General features: G+C 36.0%; 1 protein-coding gene across 1 annotated transcript; it reads right to left on the bottom strand.

Annotated features, from left to right (window-relative positions):
- Positions 1-2,816: 2,816 nt before the first annotated feature.
- Positions 2,817-25,441, bottom strand: LOC136815254 (serine/threonine-protein kinase/endoribonuclease IRE1-like). The gene is made up of 23 exons (XM_067071696.1): positions 25,314-25,441; positions 25,019-25,124; positions 24,273-24,309; positions 24,028-24,103; positions 23,707-23,779; positions 23,220-23,354; positions 22,875-22,976; positions 22,394-22,453; positions 21,925-22,111; positions 21,496-21,577; positions 19,825-20,145; positions 19,173-19,405; positions 18,670-18,742; positions 18,109-18,165; positions 17,346-17,405; positions 16,357-16,456; positions 15,399-15,589; positions 14,253-14,397; positions 13,827-13,884; positions 7,223-7,292; positions 6,587-6,710; positions 5,985-6,052; positions 2,817-5,472 (listed from the first exon to the last, which is right to left on the bottom strand). Exons 1-23 carry the CDS (start codon positions 25,389-25,391, stop codon positions 5,206-5,208), a joined length of 2,703 nt encoding a protein of 900 aa, XP_066927797.1. The 5' UTR covers positions 25,392-25,441; the 3' UTR covers positions 2,817-5,205.
- Positions 25,442-26,215: the final 774 nt, after the last annotated feature.

Consider the following 26,215-nt stretch of genomic DNA (forward strand, 5'->3'; position numbering starts at 1 on the left):
AAGTGTGTAAGAATATAAAAATATGAAAGTAAATTTGAGATTTTTCCAATCAGGTTGATTGAAAAGCTAGGTGAAACCATGCGAAACCCGAGGGGTAAATCACTTGAAAAAAGGTGTACGATACTTTTTGACTTTATGAATTTTCATTTGACTTTTCGACTTTTTTTTGACTTTTTGAATTTTTTTGACTTTTTTCAAACTTCCATTTTGACTTTTTACGGACAAAAACGCCCACCGCCTTCGGGCGCCTAAGATTTTCCGCCCAAATCTGTCCAAAAACGCCAACCGCCCATAAATTTTGCTCCGCCCATCCGCCCATTCAAGAAACTTTTTGACTTTTTCAAGACTTTTTTTTGACTTTTTGACTTTTTTCTAAGAATTTTTTGACTTTTTCTAAGAATTTTTGACTTTTTTTTTGACTTTTTTGACTTTTTTTTGACTTTTTTTTTGACTTTTTGTAGACGTGTACGATAATTTTTCGAGTAATTTACCCCTCGGCGAAACCCTGAAGAAAAGAGCAAATATACAGCATAATCTACCGACTATATCTACCTATCCTGGATATCCATGCTATTAAACATTTTTGTATGTTTCTGCTGTTTCCTGCATGGTCTACCTAAAAGTTTGTAAACCCAGGGTCGTGGGATTCTCTATCTGTGACATAGCGTAATCATTGAATCGAGAAAGTAAGCCTGTATGTTTTCTTTACACAAACCCAGTATCTACGGCTTATTTCAAAATTCATTGCCGTGTACTACAAAACGATAACGTGAGATACACTCTGGTACAGAGTAGCCTGTATGCTGCGTTCTGAATTTTGAACGCAAACCAACTTAGGACCAGGCGGTAGTCAAGATAAATATCGTACTAAAAACGTTTAAAGTCTCGAGTTCAACGCTATAACGGAAACATAATATGACCATGCATACTGTAGATAGAACCGGCTCCTTTAAAAAGTACATGTCCTGACCGTCCGTCAAACCAGTTAACAAATAACGAAACATCGAATAGATCAACTCATGTTTTATTATCCATCTACATAAACAGCAATAAAACACATCTCATATTTCTTGCTATTAACTATTTATTTCTCTCCCTTCTTTTATTGATTTTTTTATAAGAATATATTCTCTGGAATTTAAAGCTACGTATGAACATGATTGTTCTTACGACGAAAATATTTGTCGTTGGAAACTCACCCCGGGGGGGGGGTACTAGGGCAAGATGGGTTACGGGGATGCTCCGCTGGTCAGGGTACCTTTTCTGACCTCCACGAGTCCCAGGTAGGGTCGCAAAAAAACCAAAATAGAAAAATCAGTCCCTCGTAGGGTGCCTTTTTTTGGAAAATCTAGGGAAAAAGTAGAAAATTTGAGAAAATTTTGGAATTTCAGTCCCATTCAGGGTCACTTTTTTCGCAAATTTCGAGTCCCACGTAGGGTCCATTTTTCGAGCCTCAGCGGAGCACCCCCGTCGGTCGACAAAGGTAGTACCCCCCCCCCCGGGAAACTCACGCGGGTTCACTTTTAAACAGGATGTATTCTCACTTGAGAACGATTATTTTCACCTCCTAGAGTCCAGGAATAATTGATTTGTGAATGTATTTTTTGTGGTAAACCATGAATATAATATAGAGAGAACTTCTTTCTATATTATATTATTCATGGGTGAAACTTCAGAATGATTGTCTCCTATAAGAAATAGCTGGTCATATTATGCTTCCTATTTTGATTCAAAACACGACGCTAAGGTATTTATAAATACGAAACACTTTTTTATAAGAACATCTTATAAATAAGAATAATATACTTTTAACATTTTTCAGAATTTAAAGCTCGGGCGAGAATTGCAGTATTTCCACTTTGTTTCATTGGATTTTTTCACAGTGATGATGATCTAAGATTGAAGAATCACTCCTGTGAAAATGGTAATTATACCACATTTCTACAAGTAGTCGATTTTTTTCTTCTTCATTTTTTATTTTCATTTTTCTTTTGTTTTTCAATTTTTTTTTACTTGATTGTTGATAATATTCCACTCACAATTATCTTTTTAAAAAGCACAGAACCGCTATCTAATTCGAATTCTATCAAAAGTTACAGCCTTTTTTGTCTCCGCTGCAAATTATTTTGAGACAGACTTTAAATGAGCTTTAGAGTGCGCTACTTAGCTAAAGCAAAACAACCTGATAGGTGAGCTGGAGTTTTTAAAAGATACTTCACTAATTGGCTATTTGAAGTAATAAAAACGACGCGTTCTTTAGAAAAAGTAACAAAATTGTTTTATTATTCGTTAACGACTAACCAAATCAAATAAAAGCTTTTAAAAGCTCCAGCTTTTCATTTTCTTATAAACAACGAAAATTATATTTTAACAAGAGTTTGTCATTTGATCTAATTATGACATCACATTCATGCTGATCAAAATTATCAGATGGTCAGATTTGATTTTTGATAACGTGACGACAGATTGTTCTTTTCAACAATGTCAACTATTTAGTAAGGGGCCAATCCGTGACATCTTTTGTGACTTAACCACGTGATTTATATCGAAAGTTGAATGTAATTGAAGTCAGTTTTGCGAAGTGCCCTACTCGCAAGTATCTGTATGCGGCAAAGATTGACGCTGTAGGCAAGACTGATATAGATTTTATTTTTTACAACATTTCTAAAAAAATTTGGTTTTGACAATTTAAAGAAAGTCGTTCTCAAAGTTAGGTTCCGTGGGTGCGTTAGACGATACGTGGGACTGAAAGGGTTAATAAAGGCTTTGGCATTATAGAATGTTTCAGACTTACAATTTAACCCTCTAAATTACTATTAGTATTTTTAAATTTAGACATAAAAATATTTCCAATACCGTTATGTACAAAAAAAAAAAAAAATAACAAATACCTTAAACCAAATAAAAATATTTTGGTCACAGGATAAAAAGAATTTCATTATTATTAAAAACTTTTCGTTTTGCTTTATGAAAAAAAAGAAGATAAAAATGTAGCAGATAAACTTGGGCTCAACATTGACTACAAACAACTATACTTGTCTCATATTTTGCGTTTAATGGGATCTATCTACCTTGCCATATGAAAATATTTGTTTTTTTACTTTCAAGAGCGTCCAAAAGCAGCACTTAAAAACCTACGCGAAAAAACAATGACGCAAAAATATTTTCTCCAGAAAAAGCCTATTATTTGAGAGCAATGAAAACAGAAGTCAGAAGTTATTTGCGGTCAAGAAAATCATAGAACACGGAGGGATGAAATATACATCCATACAAGCCTGTATCTCTTATTCGCGGACAAGATAATACGAGAAGTGTATCACCAGGTTAAGATCTCCCTTGGTATTTGCTAGTAATACATGCTACATGTTTTTTTCCTATAAGCATAACGCTTATAAGCATACACAGGCTCAGTTGTTACCTAAACAATAGCTCTATTAAGAACAATAGAATGCTAAGCCTAATGCGAGCCTGATGTAGGGGCAGATACTTACTTATAAAAAACAACATGAGTTTTACACAGTACACGTCTTTTTTTTTTTTAAGAAACACACTTTTAAGAAACATGAGGCTCAGAATGCCTAAAAACTAAGAAACATCTAAGAAACATGCTGAGGCTGAAAATGAAAAAATGACATTTTTAATTCGTTTTTTTAAGAACCTTCCAATCAAAACATGAAAAATAGGCTGATTATGTCAAAAAGTTTAGAAACATGTAAGAAACATTTAAGGCTGAAAAGGCTGATTTCTTAAGAAACATTGAGGCTGCTTGGTAAAACTAGTTTCTTAAAAAAAAAAAAACGTGTAAGTTACAGACGAAGGCTGGAGTTAGGTTTTGAAGTCACTTATCCCTTCGTAAGTTGTGCGATCCCCATGGAATATAATAGAAGTGACATTCACCGTCAAAAATTGAGAAATTTGAAACGCTAAAACAAAGAAATTAATGACAAGTAAGACAAGTAAAATTCAAGATTTCAAATTTCTCAAGTACTCCGAACCTCGTATGGCTTTGAGTCCAAGCTACAATCCCCAGTTCATATATGAGACACTTCACACACATGCCCCCCCCACCACTGTCAGCGCTGCCATTTCTGGGCTCAACACTGATAGTGAAGTCCGGGAGACGGATTTTTTTTGCCTCAGATATTTCTTGGGGGATTATAGCAAAAAAACGTCGAAACAACGCCCATAGGGTGGCGTCGACAGAAGCTAAGAGCTTTAGATGAGCGTTGAATTAATGCCGCGCGTTTAATTTGTCAATTTTAACAAAAGTGACAAATTATGGGACCTACTTATAGATAGGCAAATTTAAAAACATTAGAAATACATGACATAAATAAAAACTGACAAAAATTATTACGAGATAAAATTAGGAAGTTATAAAATAAAAATGCTTCTTTTCATAGTCAAAAGGATATTATGTAAAAAATTTAGTCCCCTACACCTTGTTACACCACCACCTACTATATTCTACAATAAATAAATTTTCATTTTGTTTTGAGTATAAAATATAGAAATTCATATCATGAACATATTACTGTAGTCGTAGCATCTATATTCTGGACATTTATGACGTAATGTTTTATACGGAACCACCCAAAATAAGCCGGGTGTTTGTCACAAGTTTTATTGATTTAAGAACTCAAAATTAGTGGCAAACAACCGCGCGATTTTGAGTGCTTCCGTTTAAAATATCACAAATGGCCTTGGTTTATTTCCTCAAAAGAAGCGACTTTACAAACAGACAATTTCCCCATGATAATAATCCGGTGTCTGTGATGAGAAAACTACTTCGACCTCTGATGATAAGCTACAAGAGAGTTCTATCAGTCTGCGACGGATACCAAAAACCAGTAACCATCCATATATTTCAACTTTCCCGTTTCGCACAACAATTGGTCATTCCACAGTCGCAATGCATCATGGGAAACCAGGATCTGATTACGTTCTCACGACGAATTCCTGTTGTTTATCGACGTCAAAATTTTGGACAAACGAAGAACCTCTATTTGTGCAAAATTAGTCCTGATCAACCATCAAAGCATTATTAAGACTGTGAAATGGTCTGTGCAACGAAAACCATATCCATGAAAGCATCAATTCTTTCGGAAAAGCGTGCAATGACTGGCTACCAACCACCAGCAATCCTGCTCAAAAAATGGTACCGACTTTCGAATCCATCTAAAGTTCTAGTGAAATTCTTTCCTTTCAAGCCTCCTTGATAACTTCGTTTTTCAAAGAACCCGGAACATTGATTAAAGGTGTCGAGCTTGATTTGTGTACAAGTCCGTTGCTACGGCTACTGTTGTCATAATAAATTCGAAATGGCGGCTCGTTCTGACAGAATGGTTTCAATGAGTGATAAGTATGCATGAGAAGTCTTGGGAAACGTTTGGTGAAATATTCAACATATTGGTCAGGGATTGTACCCAGTGATTCTCGAAGTTTTTCGGGTAATTCACGATAGTGATGTTTCTATGTAAAATTTTTTTTAAAGATATTCATAAGTAAGTTATCATCCCATTCTTTATAAGAACCAGCCTATTTTCGATGAAATTGTTTAGACCGAAAATTGTTTTCGTCCAGTTGCTATTTCAAAAAGAATGGTGGCAAATAAGAGTGAGGAACAGTAGCTTGTTTTTACGAATTTGACAACAAATTTGATTAAAATTAACTCATTCCCTGACTCTATTCTTAAATTGTTCTTATTTTTGTGCATTTTTGTGCCTTCGTACCTTTCAGATCGTTCAAGATGAAAAGAAAAATTTAGAATTGTATACAAAACAACAGCCAAATAATATGACCAATGGGATTTAAATGAAAAAGAAGGCTTGCACATGCTAAATAATAAAACACTTAATTTTAGTGAAATTAGAGAGTCTATCACCTGCCTGGGGTGTTTGAGATTCAATCACATTCTATTTCGGACACAAGCATGTGATGGAAGCTTAATTCACACTAACAAAAGGGCTACAAATAAGACTTACTTTATTCCTCATGGCGCGTAACAAATCTCGAACTTGAACGCCTTGATATGTCCGAAACCTGCGCAAATCTAAAAAAAATAGAAAGATTATGTTTATGTTTTGGTGTTTTTTTTTATATTGCACAGGAAAAAGCAATCAAAGGCAATCAGGAAAATAAATTTTTAGGCTTTTATTAAGCTAATGTGGTACTTCTTGTCAAATTAAAAAATAAATTCATCCCCTAGACTATTCGAGCTCATTTTACAATGGCAGGTTACTCTTTCATTTCCACGTTAATTCAGGATATGCACCACTGGAGAGGCTTCTAAGAATTTTTAACAATTTTACCCAATACGTCACTTTTTCTATTGTTTAAGTAGTATTGAGTAGCCTTTCGGGCTCAAAACAATCGACTTTTTGACGTTTTTATTTTAGAAGCTCTTACAGTACAGTAGGGAAAAAATCGAATTTGCATCAAAACACTTGAAAAACAGGCTATTTTTCGAAAATCACCAAAGTGGAGCTCACCAAGAAACGGAATGAACAATCTTGGTTTTTGGTGAGGTGCTCGCTACGTATTATATAAAAATGCAATGGTTCATTTAACTGATTATTAAACAAACCTTCTTGTAGCTCAGCACCGATGTGCATTTTCCAATCTCCCCTAACGACAGCAATGGAGTTCTTTTGCAACGCTTTCAATATGTCTGCATCTTCTTTCTCTTTTTCAATACGATCGCTCACGTCCTGAAAAGTACAGAAATTTTGCAGAGATTCAATAGAAGTACTTTAAGACATACTGATTTCAGATATACAGCATGGTCAAAGCAAAGTTTTTCTTCTGAGAGAGAAGATGAACCCAACAAGACAAATGAGTCAAGACTTTCGACATTTTGTTGTTTTTTGATAAATTCTATAAGACGGAAAAGCTTCTTTCCATACTCCATTGATACAGAAATCCGTCTGAACTAAACTACCAAAACTTTGAAAATTATCTGTTGTTAAGCAATTTACGAGGCTCAGAATTCCCGAGTTAGAAAAACCGAGTTAGAAAACCGAGTTAGAAAGCCGAGTTGGCAAAAAACTGATTTAGCAAAAAAACAATTTTTTTAAAACGCAATTTATTACCCAAATCCATTTTATTTTTATTTCGATTTTCGGAATTTCAGGATCAGTCGGGCCCGTAAAATAACTAATCAAATTGGTCTCGCCTAAGTGAAAAAATAACATATACTGATCAAAATACTAATAAAACTTACCTGAAAGAATCCAAGCTGTTTGGCCTTGTTCCAAAAGAAGGGGTGCTTTAATATGGTGCTCGCTTTTGGTCTAAAAAGAAATAAAGAAAACTTATTATGATGTACCAAATAATATAGAGACATCATACTTCACTTTCATGACACCATAGTCGAGCGTGCGAACACCGATGGGTTATTTTAAGGCTTTGCAGATTCACAAAAAACGTTTTATGAAATTTTCTGCATTAAAAGCAAAGAAGTAAACATCATCCGGGGGGGGGGGCACTTAGACAAAATTGGGTACGGGGACGTGCCGCTGGTCAGGGTCACTTTTTAGAGTCTGAAAATATCTGTCAGGGTCCCAAATTTACAAATTTTCAATATGTGTATCCGACAGGCTGGACTTTTGATAATTTTCAAAAATTTTCAGGGTGGAAATTAGAAAATCTTTCAATTTTCTGTCTTTTTTTAGTCATTTTGGTCATTTTGACCACTTTAGGTGAAAAAAGGAAATTTTTCAATTTTTCTTTCCAACAGGTACCCAAATTTACAAAATATTCATATTTGACAGGGTTCACCTTTCAAACTCCAGCGGCACGTCCCCGTCGGCCGTCAAGCTCAGTCTCCTCCCCGGGACATCATCCATAGGCTTCAAATTTGTTTTGACCTTTGAACAAAAATCAAGTGGGAAACTAGAGAAGCCAAATCACGAGACCACAGAAAAACAAACCAGCTATTATTTACTTATCAGCAAGAAAAACATTATTGACACACACACACAATAATGTATTTTATGCAAATAAAGTGTTGCAAAATAGATGAGATTTCTTGTATACTGTAAATGCTACTTGGGAAGAGCGATACGGTAGAAACAGAAAGTTCATATAGTACAGATAAAACGTTCGTCGTACAGTTTATCACTTCAAAAACACATCTAAGCTGTTCAAAAACACACATAGCATTAGATCAACAGCACGAAGGAAGACATGGGGAAGTGTATATTATCTGTCCACATTCTCCTTCTACTGGTATCACTTGCTGTTATTGTATGGTGGTTCATCAATCAAGATATTACAAAGTATACAGCCCACATCGATGTTGATTCTTATTATGGCTATAATAAAACATATATTACCGGCGAGACGAAGGGATCTTCACTCAATGATGCCGGTACAACTCTCTTAAACTTATGGACAGTTCTTGGACACATTATCGTGATTATTTTCTTACAACTCTGGTCAAGGAACAATGCAAATGATGGTATTGATCGAGCAATGATTTTCTTACTACAACAGAGCTTAGTCATGCAACTTATATATTTTTTGACGTTAAACTGGATTCACGCCTACGTCTACTTTCCGTTTCCGGAATACTCCGATAATTACATCTCCCTCTTCCAAGGCACCACAGCTGTGCGACCATTTCTTAGCTTCTCAATGGCTCAACTCCTTTTCATAATACTTTACATAATGGTTAGCATCTTTTTCAAGTATCGAGCAGCTTCCCGACCTAATCCTGGCACACCTCACATCACAATTTACGCCGCTGGCTCTATTTTTTTCATCGTAAACTTAGTAGTTGTCATTTATTATCCACCATACCCAGTACACTCGAACTTCATCATAAGTCCAATCATCCTCGCCTCAATCATCATACCCATCTACATAATGAAGATAATCCTCATGCGTCTTCAGTGGGTCAATACAGACATTTCAACTTTGAAAGGAGCTTCAGTTTGGTGTATTATTTCATCGCTCAATAGCGTCGGTATTGTGTATTATATGTCAAATTTCATCTCGATACTAAATACAAGTGATGAGTTGGTTAATTGTTATGATGATGATGCATGCTATTGCTTGGAATGGAACACTTGTTTTGTAATCGCTAAACAGATTAACAACTCTATAACTAAAAGAATTCCCTGGTTATCCGTTTTATCACTGGGTCCATTAACAGGGGCCGCTGTACTCCTCATTCGTCAACCACATTTTCGACAAGGCTTCGTTCGATATTGTAACTACATAGAGGATTCAATCAAGACCGCGTTTTTGGAAAATTGTTGTCGCTTGAGCCCAGATCAAAAACCACTGTTGAATGCCGATGTCCAAAATCCACCACGACGATATCTGGAAGAAGATCAACCAGATGTCAAAAAGCAACAGAATCAACAGGATGATAACAAACAACAACTTCCCCGTGAGCCGAGAAACCATCTGAAACAACAGGAACCCCGATTCCCCGATACAGAAATCCGATTCAATGATAACCAAGATATCGGGCAACAACTTGGCAATGAAAAAACCAAAGATAAAAATATTCAACCGTTTCCAGAAATTCTAATTCATAACGCCCATGCTCCGCCAACGCTACCATGCCCGTACCAACGTACGCCTCAAGAATCGACTGATGTATCATCCGCTATACATGCAAAAAAATGTTTAATTCTGGACGATCCAAAGAGAGAGGAAGTGAAGGTTTGCACCCGGGATATTTCAACACAAATGAATAAGAGTTTCAATTCTACAGATAATTCTTCTCAAACTGAACATACTGATGTTCCGTATACCAACTCCTCTACACAGACTGATGGTGATATCGTTGGGGATTTCCAATCTTGACGTCTTGAACCCCTCCTGCAAGAATTCCACGAGATGATGCATATTTTTAATACATTTCTTTATACCTTAAGTGGAATAATTGTCATGAAATCATATTGAATAGTGCTCGATGATAAACAAACAAGATACCAGAGCTAGTACGTTAAGTGGAATAATTTTCGCAGTGCCTTTTTTGCGAATCAGAATCTAAAATTATCACGTGGATTTTTTCACCGGATGGGTTTTAAATTTTTCGCATAGGTTTTTAAAAATCTTGGAAAAAAGGCCAAAATTCGCGAAAATTAATCCACTTGTTTCATGTTTTAAGCTGACTGTGGTATCAAACTTCAAGAGCAGAATTCCTCTAAAGGGGATTTTCTCTTCATAGACATTATGCTGAGGGGCCATTCAAAAAGTACGTACGCTCGAGAGGGGGGAGGGAGGGGTACTCCCAAAAGCGTACGAGGGGGGAGGGGGGAGGGGGTCCTTGAGGAGAAGTATGTACGCTCGTAATTTTCCCTAAACTGTTTTTTTTTGAGAGAAAAACGCAATACTTTCACATACAAAAAATTGTTTTTGCGATGGTTATTTTTCATTTCTCCTTTGGTATTTTTGTTCATCTTATAGATTCTTTTAATTTCTTGAGACTTTGTTATAAATACCATTGGATACCTACATATTCTACTGTTAAGAGTTTCAAGTTTCGACTTTGGTTAGGGGGGGAGGTGTACTAAAAAGCGTACGTACGCTGAAGGGGGAGGGGGAGTCAAAAATTTGCCATTTTCGAGCGTACGTACTTTTTGAATGGTCCCTGAGTATCAAAATCTTGAGTAAATCATTTAGATCACGGTTTCCGCGATACACTGATGGACAACGTACAATTAATGTCGAAAACTTTATTTCTTACAGTATTATAATATAGACTCTTTTCAAAGTTTGCACAAGTTATGTAACTTGAGGACAAATTGCCATTATGGAAGCAATAACATTCGAAGCTGTAGAGACGATCCCTTACGTAAATTGAACGTTTGTTTCCATAAGGGCGCGGGAGTTAGATAACTCGGTAAACTGAAAAACTTTATATAACCACTGACCTTTATATATCCTGGACCAAGCTATACCCGCCGTCTGTGATTGGAGTTTTTTGGAATTGGTACCCGAGAAGAAGCCATTTCAATGTCAAAAAATAACGTCCAACGGCGCTACATCTTCAAAAGTATTGTAGGGAAAGTAGACCTAGCGCTCTCGATGCATTTTAACCACTATTGAGTAGTGCTACCATATTAGGGTACCAATTTCGAAAAACTCCGATCAAAGATTTAGCTAGGTCAGGATTGAGAAACTTGGTCCAGGGTATATAAAGGCAAGTGTATATAAAGGCCAGGGTATCTTAAAAATTGTCTTGATCTTCAGAGCTTTTAGCGTTTTGAAATATGGGGGAAATTTCCTGGGGACAAATTTCCTATTGGGCATTTTTCCAGCGGGGTGGGGGGGGGGATAAATTTCCGGGGGCCAAATTCCAGGGGGAATTTCCTGACACCGCTTGGAACGTAAGGGTTGAGAGTGTAATTTATAAACTGAACAGTGAACGATGTTTTTGATTATAAAACGTATAATGTGATACATTAATTATTTTTTTTCTTCATAGTATCATTTTAATGTTTTACTCTCTTATTATAATTAGAGATAATTTCTTCCCTTAAACTGAGCAATGCAAGATAAAATTTTACTCTAAAACAACTGTATGTCATTTATCCCCAACCCACAAGCTACCGTAAACTGATGAGAGGGACCGAATCAAAATGGTAGCCATGCAATAAAAAACCTATGGCTAAATCTTCATGATGCACCGACAAGCACGGAGACTTAGAAAATTTTTTGAAACTTTTCAATACTCTACCCCGGTTCGAACCTACATGTTTCCGATTATGAAACACGTAATCTATACCACTGGGCCACCACGGCTGCTAATTTCCCGAAATTCAAGGTTATTTATAGAGTGACATATATAGTATATACGGGTGAACAGACCTCACGAGTTAGGCTAACTGTTATGATCGCCATTCCTCCAGGAAGACCCCACACACGGGTGCACCACCGGGAGGGTGCACAGTCGTCTGGGTGCATGTTAGGGATGAGCAGCAGGCTGGCTTCGCCAGCCTGCTGCCTATCCCTAACAAAACGCTGCGCTCGCCTGTGCGCTTACGCGCACAATATTTTGCCCGCGCGTACCCGCGCGGTATACTTGCAAGGCCGGTGCATCATGAAGATTTAGCCATCGGTAATAAAAACCTTTCGGTCCATACTTTCGAGAAGATCGATTATCAGTTTTAAATTAGGGTAAACTAGACGGTTCCCGTCGTCGCAAACGCCGGTTTAGCTTGCGCATCAAAAGCCCTTAGGATGATAAAGATAGTATTGCTGATGCTCTCTAACTTTATTTTCAAGGGGAATTCGAATTAGTTTTCATCAACCACGGGAGTATATCGAGTAATTGGAAGATTTCTCGTAAATACCTTTCTATGCTTCAAATTGAATGTGAGAATATGACTTAAAATCTTCACCATAAAATTAGCTTAGTCAGTAAACTGTCAATTATGAGAGTTTCTTCCGGAAGTTTGAAGGCGATTTCAATTCAATCTAAAACGGGAACTTATTAAGCAGTAAAACGTCAAATTGAGAGCGTAAAATCGATTTAAAAGAGTTATACTAGCAAATACTTCATAAATTGAGCACGCACAGGGTATACAAGTTGGATTCTAAGGTATGTTATATGTTCGAGTAAAGTTCGAGTAAGTTCGAAAATTAAAAATCTGCCTATTCTAGTTAAACCATGGCCTACCATCTCATAAAGTGGAAAATCTAATCTTTTTTTGCTCCTAAATAGAAGGAAAACTGTTCTTCAATCGAACTTTACTTTAATCGAACTTCTCGAACCCCGCACAAACTTTTTGAAAATTTCCAAAAGTTCCTTTAGGAATTACTCGAACTTTACTCGAGTGTTCGAGTAATGGAGTCTGGGTTAACTGAAAGTACCATGAAACTTGTTCGAGTTAAGAAGGCATCCAAGTCATAGGGGTTCGAGTTAAAAAACTACTCTGTACCATATTCCTTTACTAACAGGATGGGCTATCTGCGTACATGATTGCCGTAAAGTGTGTTCAATTTGAAGGTTGGCTGGTATAGGACTTTGATTTGTGTGTTTACGTCAGCTTTGTTGAACGCTCGAAAGCCCAAAGCCAACCAAGTACCTTGTCGGTCTACCTTATTACACGAATATTACTAGGCAAGTATTCAACGACCTTGAAATTTGCACGAAAAAAATAACACGAATTTTATTTGCTTTTTCAAGGACACCACGCCTGATTTTAATTGATTAAGAAGGGGGTTTTTATTAACGCGAAATTTTTCAATTCGTGTTAATAAAATGACTAGTAATATTCGTGTAATAGGGTATTTTACGCAGGCTGTAAAAAAAGGTGTCAATGAGGAACAAAACAAAAGGACCGAAACACTATCACTATCCGTTTTATGAAAGTAGTACCCGCAAAGAGACCCTTACAATGTTAAAACTTTGCCTAACATCAAACGGCGCTACATCATCACAAGTATTCAAGGAAAAGTAGATCTAGCGCTCTAGATGCATATACACTGCTATAGAGCTTTGTTATCATTAGGGAACCACTATCAAAAAACTCTGACCGAAGATTTAGGTTAGCTTGGATAGAGAAACTGATTCTAGTGTTCATATAAAGCTCAGTGAGCCGATACTGTAGACTAGATGGTCAGACTAAAGATTTTATTTTTACATAAGTGTTCCCGTTTCATATCAGACACATATTTCATATCAGGAGTGTCTGCATATTGTTATCGCGAAAAAATATTTTTCTTTTCCTCTTTCTGACCAATCATGCTCCACATCCGTGTCAATCGAATGTGAAAAAGCTTGCGAATTAAAATTGATGAGTAAGCAAACGACATCACTCTTATTTAAAAACAAAACCTTTAACAGAGATTAACAGTTATACCTCTCAGTAGGATTGACGTGCAACATTTGTCTCAACAGATCACGCGCTTCGTATTCGTCTAGAGAAGGAGAGAGTCAAGTTAATAAGCTATGATATATTCAACAGAAAAACCAAAAACAAAATAAAAATAGGGGTGTCATCACAGATAGGTTCAAACCAACCCAAGACACTTCCAAGATTTGTATCTCAGAGCAACATACAATTTGCAACAACCATAATCCTGTATAAGGCCAAACATAGGATATTTGTCAAGCGTATAATCTTTGAAAACTCAGACCAACAGATAGCCGTTACAAGGTACTTGTCCCCTTTACTTCATTGGGGCTATATTTGGGGCAATGATTAGGAGAAATCTTTCACATAGAAAATGTAACAGTACATTATACTAGCTTTGGGTAAAAAATCGCAACAAATTCTTTCACTTACTGTCTAAATAGTTCAGTTTATCCAGACTGTATTGACCAACTATTATGTTGCCCTGTCTTCGGAAGCTATCGCCGAAAGGATGTAAGCCACCACTGAGAACGTAGTAGAAAACGCACCCGTATGAAAAGATATCGCACGCTCGTGTCTGAAATACAAAGGTTCATAAAAAAGAGTATTACATATTCTATTTGGATAATTTTCTTAATTTATTGACGGACTCGTAATTTTAGATATATACCTTAAGAGAGGAAATTTTGGCGAATGGACTCATTCGCCAAATTTTGGTGCAATTTGGCGGATTTATTTTGGCGATTTAATAAAATTTCTAAATTTGGCGAGAATGAATTTTGGCGAACGACCCATTTTTGTTCAATATTTGAGCTGAAAAAAGAGAGGAAAAAGAGGATTTTTAGGAGAAATAGAGACTAAATTGAAAGAAAATTAAATTTTAGCGAATGACCTATAAATTAAATTTCTTTCTGCCAAAATTTCCTCCCTTAAGGTAATTTTTAATGATGAGAGATTCAGGCTGATTTGTGTTTAATATTAACTTTATGTAGTTTCATTTTCGAAAAAAAATACAAAATTTGATTGCGATATGACTAGCACGATATAATGGGTGGTATAATGGGTGGTCTGTAAGTAACGAATCCCGAAAGGAAATTCCGTTATTCATCTTTGTATCGTAAAAACGATAAACGTGAAATTTCAATACAGAAAGTATAAGAGGTATAAAAAACTAAAGGCAAATGTTTGCATCGTAAGCTAAGACAGGGAAACAAGCGTTTGTTGTTATTCTCTCTGATTTGATTTGTAAGGGACCAACAATTATTTTCTTCAAATTAAAGAAAGATTCGAATTACAGAGAGTATTTTATGTCACTTGAGGCGAAATCGAGGGAACCAATAATACCCTCGTTCGAATTATAGACAGATTCAAATGATAGATGTTCCGTTTCTTGGCGAGTTCCACTTTTAAGATTTTCTGAAAAACGAAGCCTTTCTCTTCTGCAAGAGCTTCAAAAGCTTTTTAAAAGTGACGCCAAAAATCGAATGTTTGGAGCCCGGAAACCTGGGCGCTGTACATTCTAGAAAGTCGCAAGGTGAAATAGACGTTAATTAGGTAGAAAAAAACTGTATTTCTCACCGTTTTCATTTTCTTATCCAGCATTTCAGGAGCGATCCATCCCTCGGTACCAATCCCACTTCTCGAAGAGAACGAATGGCGCCCGATAGCGAGTTTCTTGCACAAGCCGAAATCTGAAATCATCGCTTTTACCTCTCCGTAAGGGTTTGGATAAGAGAGAAGAACATTGTGGGGCTTGATGTCCCGATGAACTAAAAATGAAACAAGAACAATATTGTAAATTTCATTTTCTTGCAAAACCCTAAATATGTATATAGACTTTTAATACTGACGATTATTAAACATAAAGTATTTTCAAATTTCCAAGGCCGAGGTTCAGAACAATTCTTTCAAAAATCAACCGTAATTCTGGAAAACCATGTCACCCCTCCTCTTTGGAAAATGGGGACTGGACACAAAATACAACCCAGTTGTTGTCTCCATAGTTTCCTGGGTGGTTCAAAACCCCCCTATATAAACAAAATCCCCCTAAAGTCGACGTTTGCGTTGTTGAAATGGGAGGAATGTTTCCATAAAGGGCTTTGTGAGACATACTTGACATCCAAGGCCGAGGTTCAGAACAATTCTTTCAAAAATCAACCGTAATTCTGGAAAACCATGTCACCCCTCCTCTTTGGAAAATGGGGACTGGACACAAAATACAACCCAGTTGTTGTCTCCATAGTTTCCTGGGTGGTTCAAAACCCCCCTATATAAACAAAATCCCCCTAAAGGCCAACCCCCCTATATATAAACTTCTCAGACGTTAATAACCGAGGTCGTGAACCCTGGGATAAAATTTTATATAATGAATTTATTTGGTTAAAAAGTCTAAAACCCCCCTCCCCCTATAACCAAACCCCCCTATTAATTGAGGCTTTTTCGAACCTCCCCCCTTACAGGGTTGTCTGAGAAGTTATAAAGACAGGAAACTATGGTCTCAAAGTAAAAAATAAACAAACTAAAAGCAAAAACATACCAATATTGAGAGAGTGTAGATGAAACAGTCCTGAGAGAGCTTGATAAAGAACTTGAGTTGGTTCCAATGTAATTTGATAGGTACCAGGTTCTTGTACATACTAGAATGTGAATGAAAAAATGCTGCGATGTCAAGTATGTCTCACAAAGCCCTTTATGGAAACATTCCTCCCATTTCAACAACGCAAACGTCGACTTGCTCTGACCGGTCACGTAGCACGCCGAGAAGAGCCCGTCTCGCAGCTATTGATGTGGTCGGGTGACCAAAGAAAAAGACTGGAAGACCTTTCACTACCCTAAAAACGTCATACTAGAGGATGCTGGATAAACGAAGAACAAACTGAACAACATCATAAAATATAGAAGTTTTGAGAAAACTTTTCATAATTGGCCAAATTATGTGTACGTATGTGTATGAATAAAAATCTCATAATATATAGATATACTGTGACAGATTGTGATAATCGTTTTGTCTTTTGGCCATCCCCAACGATAAAGCTCTGAAGGAATGGTCCAAATTTGTATCGGATTATATTGGAGGTTCTAGGCAAAAGCTCAAGGGAAACTACAACCCACCCTAAGTCCATTTCAGTTCATCTACAAGCTCCAATAGCGGGATTCTCTATGTATAGCGACCGTTGTGGAGTGGTAGAGCATCCGGCTACGGTTCACAAGGTTGTGGGTTCAACCCCCAGCCAAGTTATACGAAAGATTCCCAAAATGGTACTTGATACCTCTCTGCTTGGTGCTCCGCAATTAAGAGAAGGATCAAGGGTAAGTGGAGCAATCCAGGAAGAAAAAGTGGCGCCCTCCCCTACTAATAGATATGACTAATATAGATAGGTGTCGAAAGAAGAGCCTTCGGGTCGCCTTCGACTGCGGTCGCAGACTTATTTTTTTTACTTACTTATGTATAGACCCATTATTTAGAATCTATATTGTGGTCTTAAATGGGATTTCGTAAATCCTGACAAAAACTGGCCAACTTACATCCTGTAGTGTAGCTTGGCACAACTCGAGTGCAATGTATCGAAACTGTTTGTCCTCTTCCTGATACAGAATAAACATTATAGTTCCATTTATACTGAGACGGAAAAAACGTCTGAGACGAGTAGTTTGTAAAATGTGATCTGTGAAGGAGATCCTATTTATTGAAACATGAATGGAAAGTACACTCCTCCATAATGCTCATTTTCTAAATTGCTCGACTCAGACAAATTAATCGTCTCAGTATAAATAGAACTAATATTATTATCAGCATAATAGCTTAGATAGATAGATAGATAGATAAAGCCGATTTTTAACGCGGATAGCCCAGTAATCTAGGACTTTTAGGTAGTTTTTCGGTTGTTTTCACAGGGTTCACAGCCAGCCGGCTCGGCTATCTATGGACTAACCGAAACATTGAAAGAAGCGGCGATTCGAACAAGAATCCAAGGTTTCAGGCGATGTCACCCTAACGTTTCGACTCATTAAAAAACTCAACTCAAAGTAAACTTAGGTTGGTAATGATTGATACAAAGGGGGAAGGAGACGTTCCCATGAGAAAATAATTTTGGAGAAAATTTATAGATTCAAAAATATACGCGTATAAAAAATGCCTTTTAAGATCCTTTTAGGCAGTAGAATTTCTCAAAATTTGTGCTCGCAAGGCGCGGGAGGGGAAGTAAGTTGTTCCTTATTTTGTTTAAAAATGCTGTGTAAACAAATAATGGTAGTTGATATGTTCTCTAACTAACTGATTCAAACTTACGGTGCAGAAATATCTGATAACATTGGGATGTTCGTCAGACTCTCGCAGTAACTCCACCTATAAAAGGTTAATACAACATTGAGGTTGTATGAATAACAGTGGATTTTCATATTCACATTCATAATCTCATGGTTGATTGAAATTCGATTGGCGTTTTTGCTTACGTTAATTTGTAACTTCCCGCGAACTTGTCAAAAAATTGACCTCGGGAAATTTACCCCGAATTTCCCTCATAACCATGAGATTACTAGTGCATATTCTTTCAGAAGTAAGAAAAAGTTTAAGGTAAAATTAGAGAAACTTTTAATCTAATACACGTCACATCATCGTCATTCTAATACGATTTGAAACTTTCGGAGAATCAGGGGAGTGAGGAAAACTTAGTGCTGCATTCGCCAACATTCACGTATAGGTTAAAAAAGTAGATTTTGACTTCTACTGTACGCAAATTTTGAAAAATCCACCCCTCTTATTCACATAAACACCAAACATAAAAGCGCCTGTTTCTGTATTATGGTAAGTTCATTATAAGAAACTGAAGAAAAATTAAGTAAAACTTACCTCTCTATCTGCAAAACTGAAACATTCTGGTAAAATACGTTTAACAGCTACGTCACGCTCATCAAACTTCCCTCTGAAAGTAATAAATACAGTTTATTTGGTCTACTTAGATGATGAGATTACAGGCTGACAAAGAATTGATCGAACCAATTATGAAATCTTAGCAAAATCAGAGAAACCCTTCCTCTGTGACCCACCCAATTGGAAAATTCCTCAAAAATGGCCATTTTTTCACCCCACTTGACGAAATTTCACATGGAACTAGATTCTTTTTATTGAAACAAGCCAAAAAGCGCTCGTGAAGATGGAGGAAAACAAGGAAAATATTCTCACTTCCGTCTCTGTGTAAAAAGACATTAAATCCAATGAGGCCGATTTTCTGAAATTTTCTTATAAACTCCTTAAAAGTAAAAACCTTTTTGAATCTTCAGACAGAAATAAATGCCATTGCGGAGGAGCTTTGATCACTGTTTGAATCTGTTATGTGGAAAAACTTAACTTACTTAAAAACGGTTGTTCCTTCACAGCCCCGCCCTAAGATATCTGAAGGATCGAAAATGATTTTCCCGACATGCACCATTCCTTCCTCATCTTCTACAGGGTACATTGATTCGTTGATGGAGCCATTTAAAGAGCCTACTGAGTGTGTCGAGTGGTTCGACTTGGTCGACATTTGTGAGTTGTGCGTGAATGATGGGAGCGATAAGCGGGAAGTTTGGCCGGCAGGTAATTTACGCTACAAGGAAAAATGAAATATTTTCCTTATTATTGCAAGCCACCCAACCCTAGCGGTTGGCGTGAATTTTCGAGAAAAAAAATATGGGTCCGCAGGAAAGCTTCTATTACGTCTTAACATTTAGCGGTAAGAAAGAGACACAGCACAGCACAGGTAGGCGTTTATTTACATTGTAAAGAAAAATCTGAAAGAAATAAAAAACTAGTTCAGCGAGTTGATATTCGTTTTATTCGCTGAGGTTGGCGCATATATACGTTTTTGACACTATTCGATAAGCCCTTGACAAATCATTGATAGTATATTTCCAATGTATATAAATTAGTGGGCATTTGCTTTCGTAAACTATTGTCTGAATATTGATAGGTAAGGCTTGAAAAAATTCCCCATAAAAAATACACAAAAGATGATCAACAACTCACCTCAAAATAGCACAGGAAAATGATGAATAAAGGTATCCCAACAGACGCGAAAAACATGTATACAACATTCTGATGGTCTTTGATGCTACCCAAAATTTTAGTAATGCTACGATTCTGCTTCTTCCCATTATTGACTTTTGGTGCATTAGGGTATGCCTTATCGAATGTTTTGCTTTCTTTGTCATGCCCGATCAAGAAACCAGACGTCAAGGTGGATTTCAATTTTTTTGGGACACTGTGATGGCCTTGTAGGATGAGAACTGAACGTTGGCCTGTAGACCCTTCTTGTTTGTTCGGGCCAGAGATCAACAACATTTTAGGCTGAAAAATCCAATAAAATAAGAACAAGTGATAATTTTATGGACCTACCTGGTTATGCATTTATAATTATATATAAATTGATATCTACGTGAGCGTGGCCATTAAACAATCATTCAGAACACTAATAGTGACGATCTATTAAAATTAGTCGTTTGTTTCTTATAAAAAACCGTTTAGAAACCAAAATTTCATGCTCTATAAATATTCTTTCATATTCAAGACTTCGTGAGCAGAAAAACATCGATCTCATCAAAATATTGAGTAATTAGGCTAAGAACATTGATGTATGCTTATCAAATAGTGATTCTTATAGATAAAGATGCGTTTTTTGAGCTGAAAAATTCGTTTTTTACAAAAGTCTGCTTGGGCCAAAATTAATGATCCAATTTTTTAAAGTCCAAATAACCCGTTTTTTAGCCGTTTTTTGGCCCAAATTTGCCCAAAAACATTTTTTTTCGAAAATTGGGCTCCTTCACATTCGAGGGTTTATAGTTACGCATCTTTGTGCAAAAAATCATAAAGAATGAAACAGGCAATCTCGAGAAAAGCTAATACCTAAGTAATTGATAATGTGCTTATAAAAAAATATCGAATCTGGCCAGTTTTTCTACAAAAACACGCCAAGCAACCAAAGGTTCATGTCTAAACACACATATTCTTCAAAAGTAAGCCCTCATGAGCAAAAAATACATCTATCTCATAAAAATAATTGAGTAATTTGACTAAGAACATTGATGTATGCTTATTAATAGTGATTCTTATAGATAAACATGCGTTTTTTGAGCCAAAAAAATTTTTTTGCAAAAATCTGCTCGAGCCATCTTTTACCTATGATGGTACCCTACTTTCATACAAAAAATCCGAAAAAATTAATGATCCAATTTTTCACATAGTCCAAAAAACCCGTTTTTTTAGCCGTTTTTTGGCCCAAATTTGCCTAAAAATTTTTTTTTTCGAAAATCGGGTTCCGTCACATTCGAGGGTTTATAGTTATGCATCTTTGTGCAAAAAATCAGAAAAAACTAATGAGCCAATCTCGAGAAAAGCTGGTAACTAACGAACGAACGAACGAACATACAACGGTTAAGATATAGGACCTCCACCGGGGTAGGGTCCAAAAAACTCAAATACAGTATGCTTTGATGAGAAGGATAGACCCCTTTGTACACACCGCCTGTCGCTACTACCGATTGAATGGTTTAGTGATATCTCTGGATTGGCGCTGAAGGGATGGCAACGCTCCTTCAGATTGCTGAGAAACTGCTCAAATTTTCATCTTAAAAAATGTAGACATCGTTATCATCATGTTAAAATAAAAACTGTCATCTCTAAATATAAGAACTGACATACATCAACAATATTTGCTTTTTCATCCACCATCGAAGGCATAGCGTACAATCCACCCTTATGTTTGCCAATGAACAGTGTAGGCCTGAAAAGAAACAGAGAATCAATGTTTAAAGCCCCAAAATGGCTAGAGTTAAAACTCTTGGATGGGAAAGGAAGCCACTTATCTACCATCCAAAACGCTTGGCCCGCATGATTTTCCCATAAACGCCATATTATTGAAAGTAAAGTCAGGTTTCGAAAAATATGCTGCATGAAAACAAAAAGAGCACCGAATTCAATCCGTCATTCTAAAGCAGCACAAAATCTTGATAGGGCTTCACTTTTTCTTGCTTGAAAAAGGTTAAAGATTCCTCTCTAGCCCTTTTGATATTTAAACTCAATGATATATAGAGAGCGCTTTTAAAGTCTTATCAAAGATTGTTCATATACTTTAGGACAAGTTCTTTCCCTTTGCCAACAAAGCGACTGTTATTTTCACCAGCCACTGCAGACGAAATGATGGTATCAAGTGTTTGCTCAGCAACAGTTGTGAAGGGGATCTTCTGTAGACCATCCGGTAACCATTCATACATTCCAACTATCGGTGATGCTACTTCTAATTCCCATGTAATCTCACCTACAAAATAATAATAATAATAAGTGTTTGATCATTTTGTACCGAACACGTAATTCTATTGAACGATCAGCATTCCCAATAAGGACGAAATGCATACACCTGTTCTGCTACCAAATCTTCTGATAGAAGATATTTGGCCAACTATTCTTTGGATTTGTATTTACATATACGTTAGACTACGTCTATTCCAAAATAAAGTCTGTCACATCAGATCATAGCAAAATCAAATATAGCCCTGAATCTAATGTCATGGTTTCTTTTTAACATTCTTATGTGTCTTACCTGTTAGCTGGTCGATAGTAACAACACGACCTGATGAACTTGATATAAAATGCACTAAGTCTGGAAAAAAGTTTTTGGTAAATGAAAATCACAGTAGAAGTAGGAAGATGCACTTGGTAAAAAATTGCACCGATGGGTTAAAACAATCAAGGGCACCACGAAAAAAAAGGAACACCCTAATGCGTGGTAGGCATAAATGCTATACCTTAATAGACTATTCTTACGGTAATGACAGAAGAGAAAAGCGGATCATCGGACCGGGCCCTATCCCGGGATAGTTTCCTTGGCACACTTTTCAGTCAAAGCACGACATCTTTGCCCTTGCGTCTTTATAAATCTATGATTAACACCCCTACTCCAAGATCCTGCAGATACTAAATATACATTGAAATACACTAATAATATTGGTCAAACAGTAACTTTCTCAAGATGAAAGACAAATTTGCATAGGCTTGAAAGATAATAAGGAGAAGCTTTATACCATAAGGTGTGTCTTCCGTGATATCTCTAGCTGAATATTCATAAAACGTGACATTCCATTTCTTTTTTCCAGTTGTGCTCTCGAACATTGATACAGTGTATTCTAAAATATAATTTATATATATTGATGGTAAAAAAAAATTACTGTCGAAGGCAAAGTGCAATAACATGGTGGTCTTGGTAGTTTTTCCATTGATAGTGCTTTATCGACAGTAATAGACCTGCAACCCTGAATTTTACTGAAAGTTTTGACCTAATTAATATGTGAATTTTCTCTTGTAATTGTGTGCTCTTTTGAAAACCTGAAAGATTGAAATTATACTCAAAAATGGAAATTTAAGTCAACCTGTTCTTCCAATGTAAAAAGGGGCATTTTCTTGATTCATAGGCGGACACATCGTTTCGATTCCATCCATAGTTAATTGATGCCGTTTGATACCAGTCTCGGGATCGATTGCATGCCAGACATCTTGCTTACGACCTTATAAGAAATGTGAAAAACCCAACAAATGTAAATCTGGCTGACTAAAAAAAATTTGAATATGAGGAAGGGGAGACTGAATTGAGAAGCAATTCAAAATCACAAACTGTAACAATATTAATTTGTTAACAATAGGCAAATAGTACCTACTTCCAATTTATTGATATGAATTTATTAATTAAGGTTCGAGTTTCAGGGAACTTTGACTTTAAGTTACACATAACATTTAAAGCAGCAGCTGGGTTCGGCTCTGAAACACTGAAAGTTAAGGTAATGATGAATTCCAAGGAAAATATATTTGAGCAAACAGAATTTATCCAAAAAGGAGCTGTGTAAATAATAAAGTACATACCAACATACAAAGTGCCTTCAGAGCTTCTACAAGGTGATGCATGAACAAGTTCTGGTATTGAAAATGGCAATTTCTATGGCAAACAAAAGTGTAAAAATTATCACATTCATTTATGAAAGTAGGCTCACTTTTATCTCCTGAAATCTCCAATTTTCCTGCGACATGTTATTGCATGAGAAAATTTAGGCTTTTTTGTAAATCTGTCATAAAGTTAAAAAAACGACAGGTAAGGTCATCTAAAACTCAGTGAAAACTGGAAGAAAGTGTCACTGATAAATAAGTTTGTTTATCAGACAAAAATATGTTATTAGGAAAACTTACCCTTAGACTGTCCTGCACATGACTCCCTAAGAAGATATACAGACCACCATCCAAAGGGTTTGTCAAAAATGTAGCTCTATAAAATAAATATAAAAAAATTTTTCTATCAAAGACACAAAAAAGGCAAAAAGTATGCTATTGTCAAAATTCCTTTTTTTTTAATTATAATTGTTTTCAAAATATTGTTAAAGTATTAAAATAAGAAAAATTGAAAAATCTATTTCACAAGACGTATGGGTTCTTACCCTCCTCCAACTCTGAGTGGAGCTGTAAAAGCTGGATCTAAATTTGAAAAAAATAAAGAGTATGATTATAAAAAAAAGAAAGAAAGAAGAAAATGACAACTCTGCTGCAATTAAATTTTTCTTGCTTCGCTTGCTCTAAATGTGTCGTCCAGCTCTTGATAATTTCAAAAACTTTGATGTCAAAATAGAGGAGTGAAATTAAGAACACTACATGAGATTCTTCAGGCGAGGCAATGATGGCAAAAACATTTAACAACTTATTGACACACAAGTCTAAACAAGGCTTTATCAACTCAAAATGTGCCGAAAACGAAAGTAACACACTGACAGACATACAAACAAAATGACATACAGACTACAGCTATCAATTATTGCCTATCTATTTCTATTAGATAGCAACAGTAGGCATTTTTAAGGTTTAATGAAAAAGCCAAAATCTTTTTCTCTTTATAAATAGATTGTTTAGTTTAGCATTTCTAAGGATTTCTGAACAAAGTTTAACATCAATAATGCAATTAGCAGGTTTTGTCATTTGAAAAACATAATGCACATAGGGTCGTTCTCAATACTAAAACTTTACTTTTATATGTACAACTGTAAAACTGTTAGTAGCAAAATTTAAAATCAAAGGGTGTGATTAATTGCATTTATCAGAGATTTGAAGTTTGGATTGAGGCATGCTATTGCAAATGAAGCAGCTTGTGATAGTGAAGAGAAAGGCACATTGGCAAAGAGAAGGAGAGTACCTTCATTAAGTTTCCACTTGACTTTTCCATTTTGTTTGTTAATAGCATATAGTGTCCCATTCAATGTTGATATAAATAGAAGTTGATCTGGCAAAACAAGTTGTGTCTGAAATGATTGAAAGACATTGATTGAAAACATTTTGTTAGCAGAAAATGTTTGATCACACTTCTCTTCCTGAATTATGAACATCCTGGGGAAAATCTGTAGTAGATTCTGCCCTTCTAGAATTTGATCTTTCACGCATCTATTATACTATTATATTTTGTTTTCACAATTTTGAAAATCTAACTTTACCTTGAATTGGTAATTAGCCAAAGCTAAAGTGCCAAACACTAAAAGAATTATCACTGAGTGTATACTCTGCATTTTCATTCATATAATAATGTATATTCTTAATATTCTTCATTTGTTTTTCTCCCACTCTGAAAAATAGGTATCAAGGATCAAAGAAATGAATATAAAATGTCAATAAGTTACATAATGAAACCAGTTTTAAATAAGCCAACAGCCAAAGACCTAAAAGTGTCAGAGCCAGTCAAAAGTAGAGTCTACTAAATGATGTGCCCTGGGTGCCCTACTTTTTTCACATGTCCTTTGCATGCCCACGTGCCCTACTTTTTTTCACATGTCCTTTGCGTTCCCATGTGCCTTGTCAAATTTTGCGTGCCCATGTGCCCTCTAAAATTTTGTGTGCCCTTAAATTTTTTTATTTTTTGGTATTTCTATTATGTGGTATTCTATTTCCTCTTGAAGCTATATATTTAGAAATATTGGACAGTAAAGAAGCCAATCAAATGCCACTATTTACGCGCGTCAGATAATGACCATAGTTATTGGGCTAGTACACAGTAAGAGTTAATATGATATGTGTTTCTCAAAATCAGTGATTTTCAGATTAAGACATAATATTGGGAGATTCCTGGCGTATTCAATCCAGAAGTTAATTTAACATGATCATCTTTGCAGATGTTAAATAACGTACCAAATAAACAACTGAATTAAAAAATTTGAAAAGTAAACAGAAATTGATGAAATCGATAGGCCTATTTATTTGGAATAAAGGAAAGACTTTTTAGCTGAAGATAAGAAGAGAAACCAAGCTAATTTAAGGGAGTTTCTAAACATCGACCAGAAATTACCAAATCTATATTTCTGGTACAAGAAGGGGCTGTCCACATAGTACGTACGCACTAAAA

This window comes from Clytia hemisphaerica, unplaced genomic scaffold (genome assembly GCF_902728285.1).
Source record: "Clytia hemisphaerica strain Z4C2 unplaced genomic scaffold, Clytia hemisphaerica genome assembly, whole genome shotgun sequence".
NCBI lineage: Eukaryota > Metazoa > Cnidaria > Hydrozoa > Leptothecata > Clytiidae > Clytia > Clytia hemisphaerica.

What these genes read in the sequence shown, in the direction of transcription:
- LOC136815254 (XM_067071696.1), bottom strand. Translation starts at nt 25,391, where the DNA reads ATGAAAATGCAGAGTATACACTCAGTGATAATTCTTTTAGTGTTTGGC. An exon ending in TGGCTAATTACCAATTCAAG is followed by an intron (nt 25,125 to 25,313) that starts GTAAAGTTAGAT and finishes CAATCATTTCAG; the next exon opens with ACACAACTTGTTTTGCCAGA. An exon ending in TCTACACTCTCTCAATATTG is followed by an intron (nt 15,590 to 16,356) that starts GTATGTTTTTGC and finishes TTTCATTTTTAG; the next exon opens with TTCATCGGGACATCAAGCCC.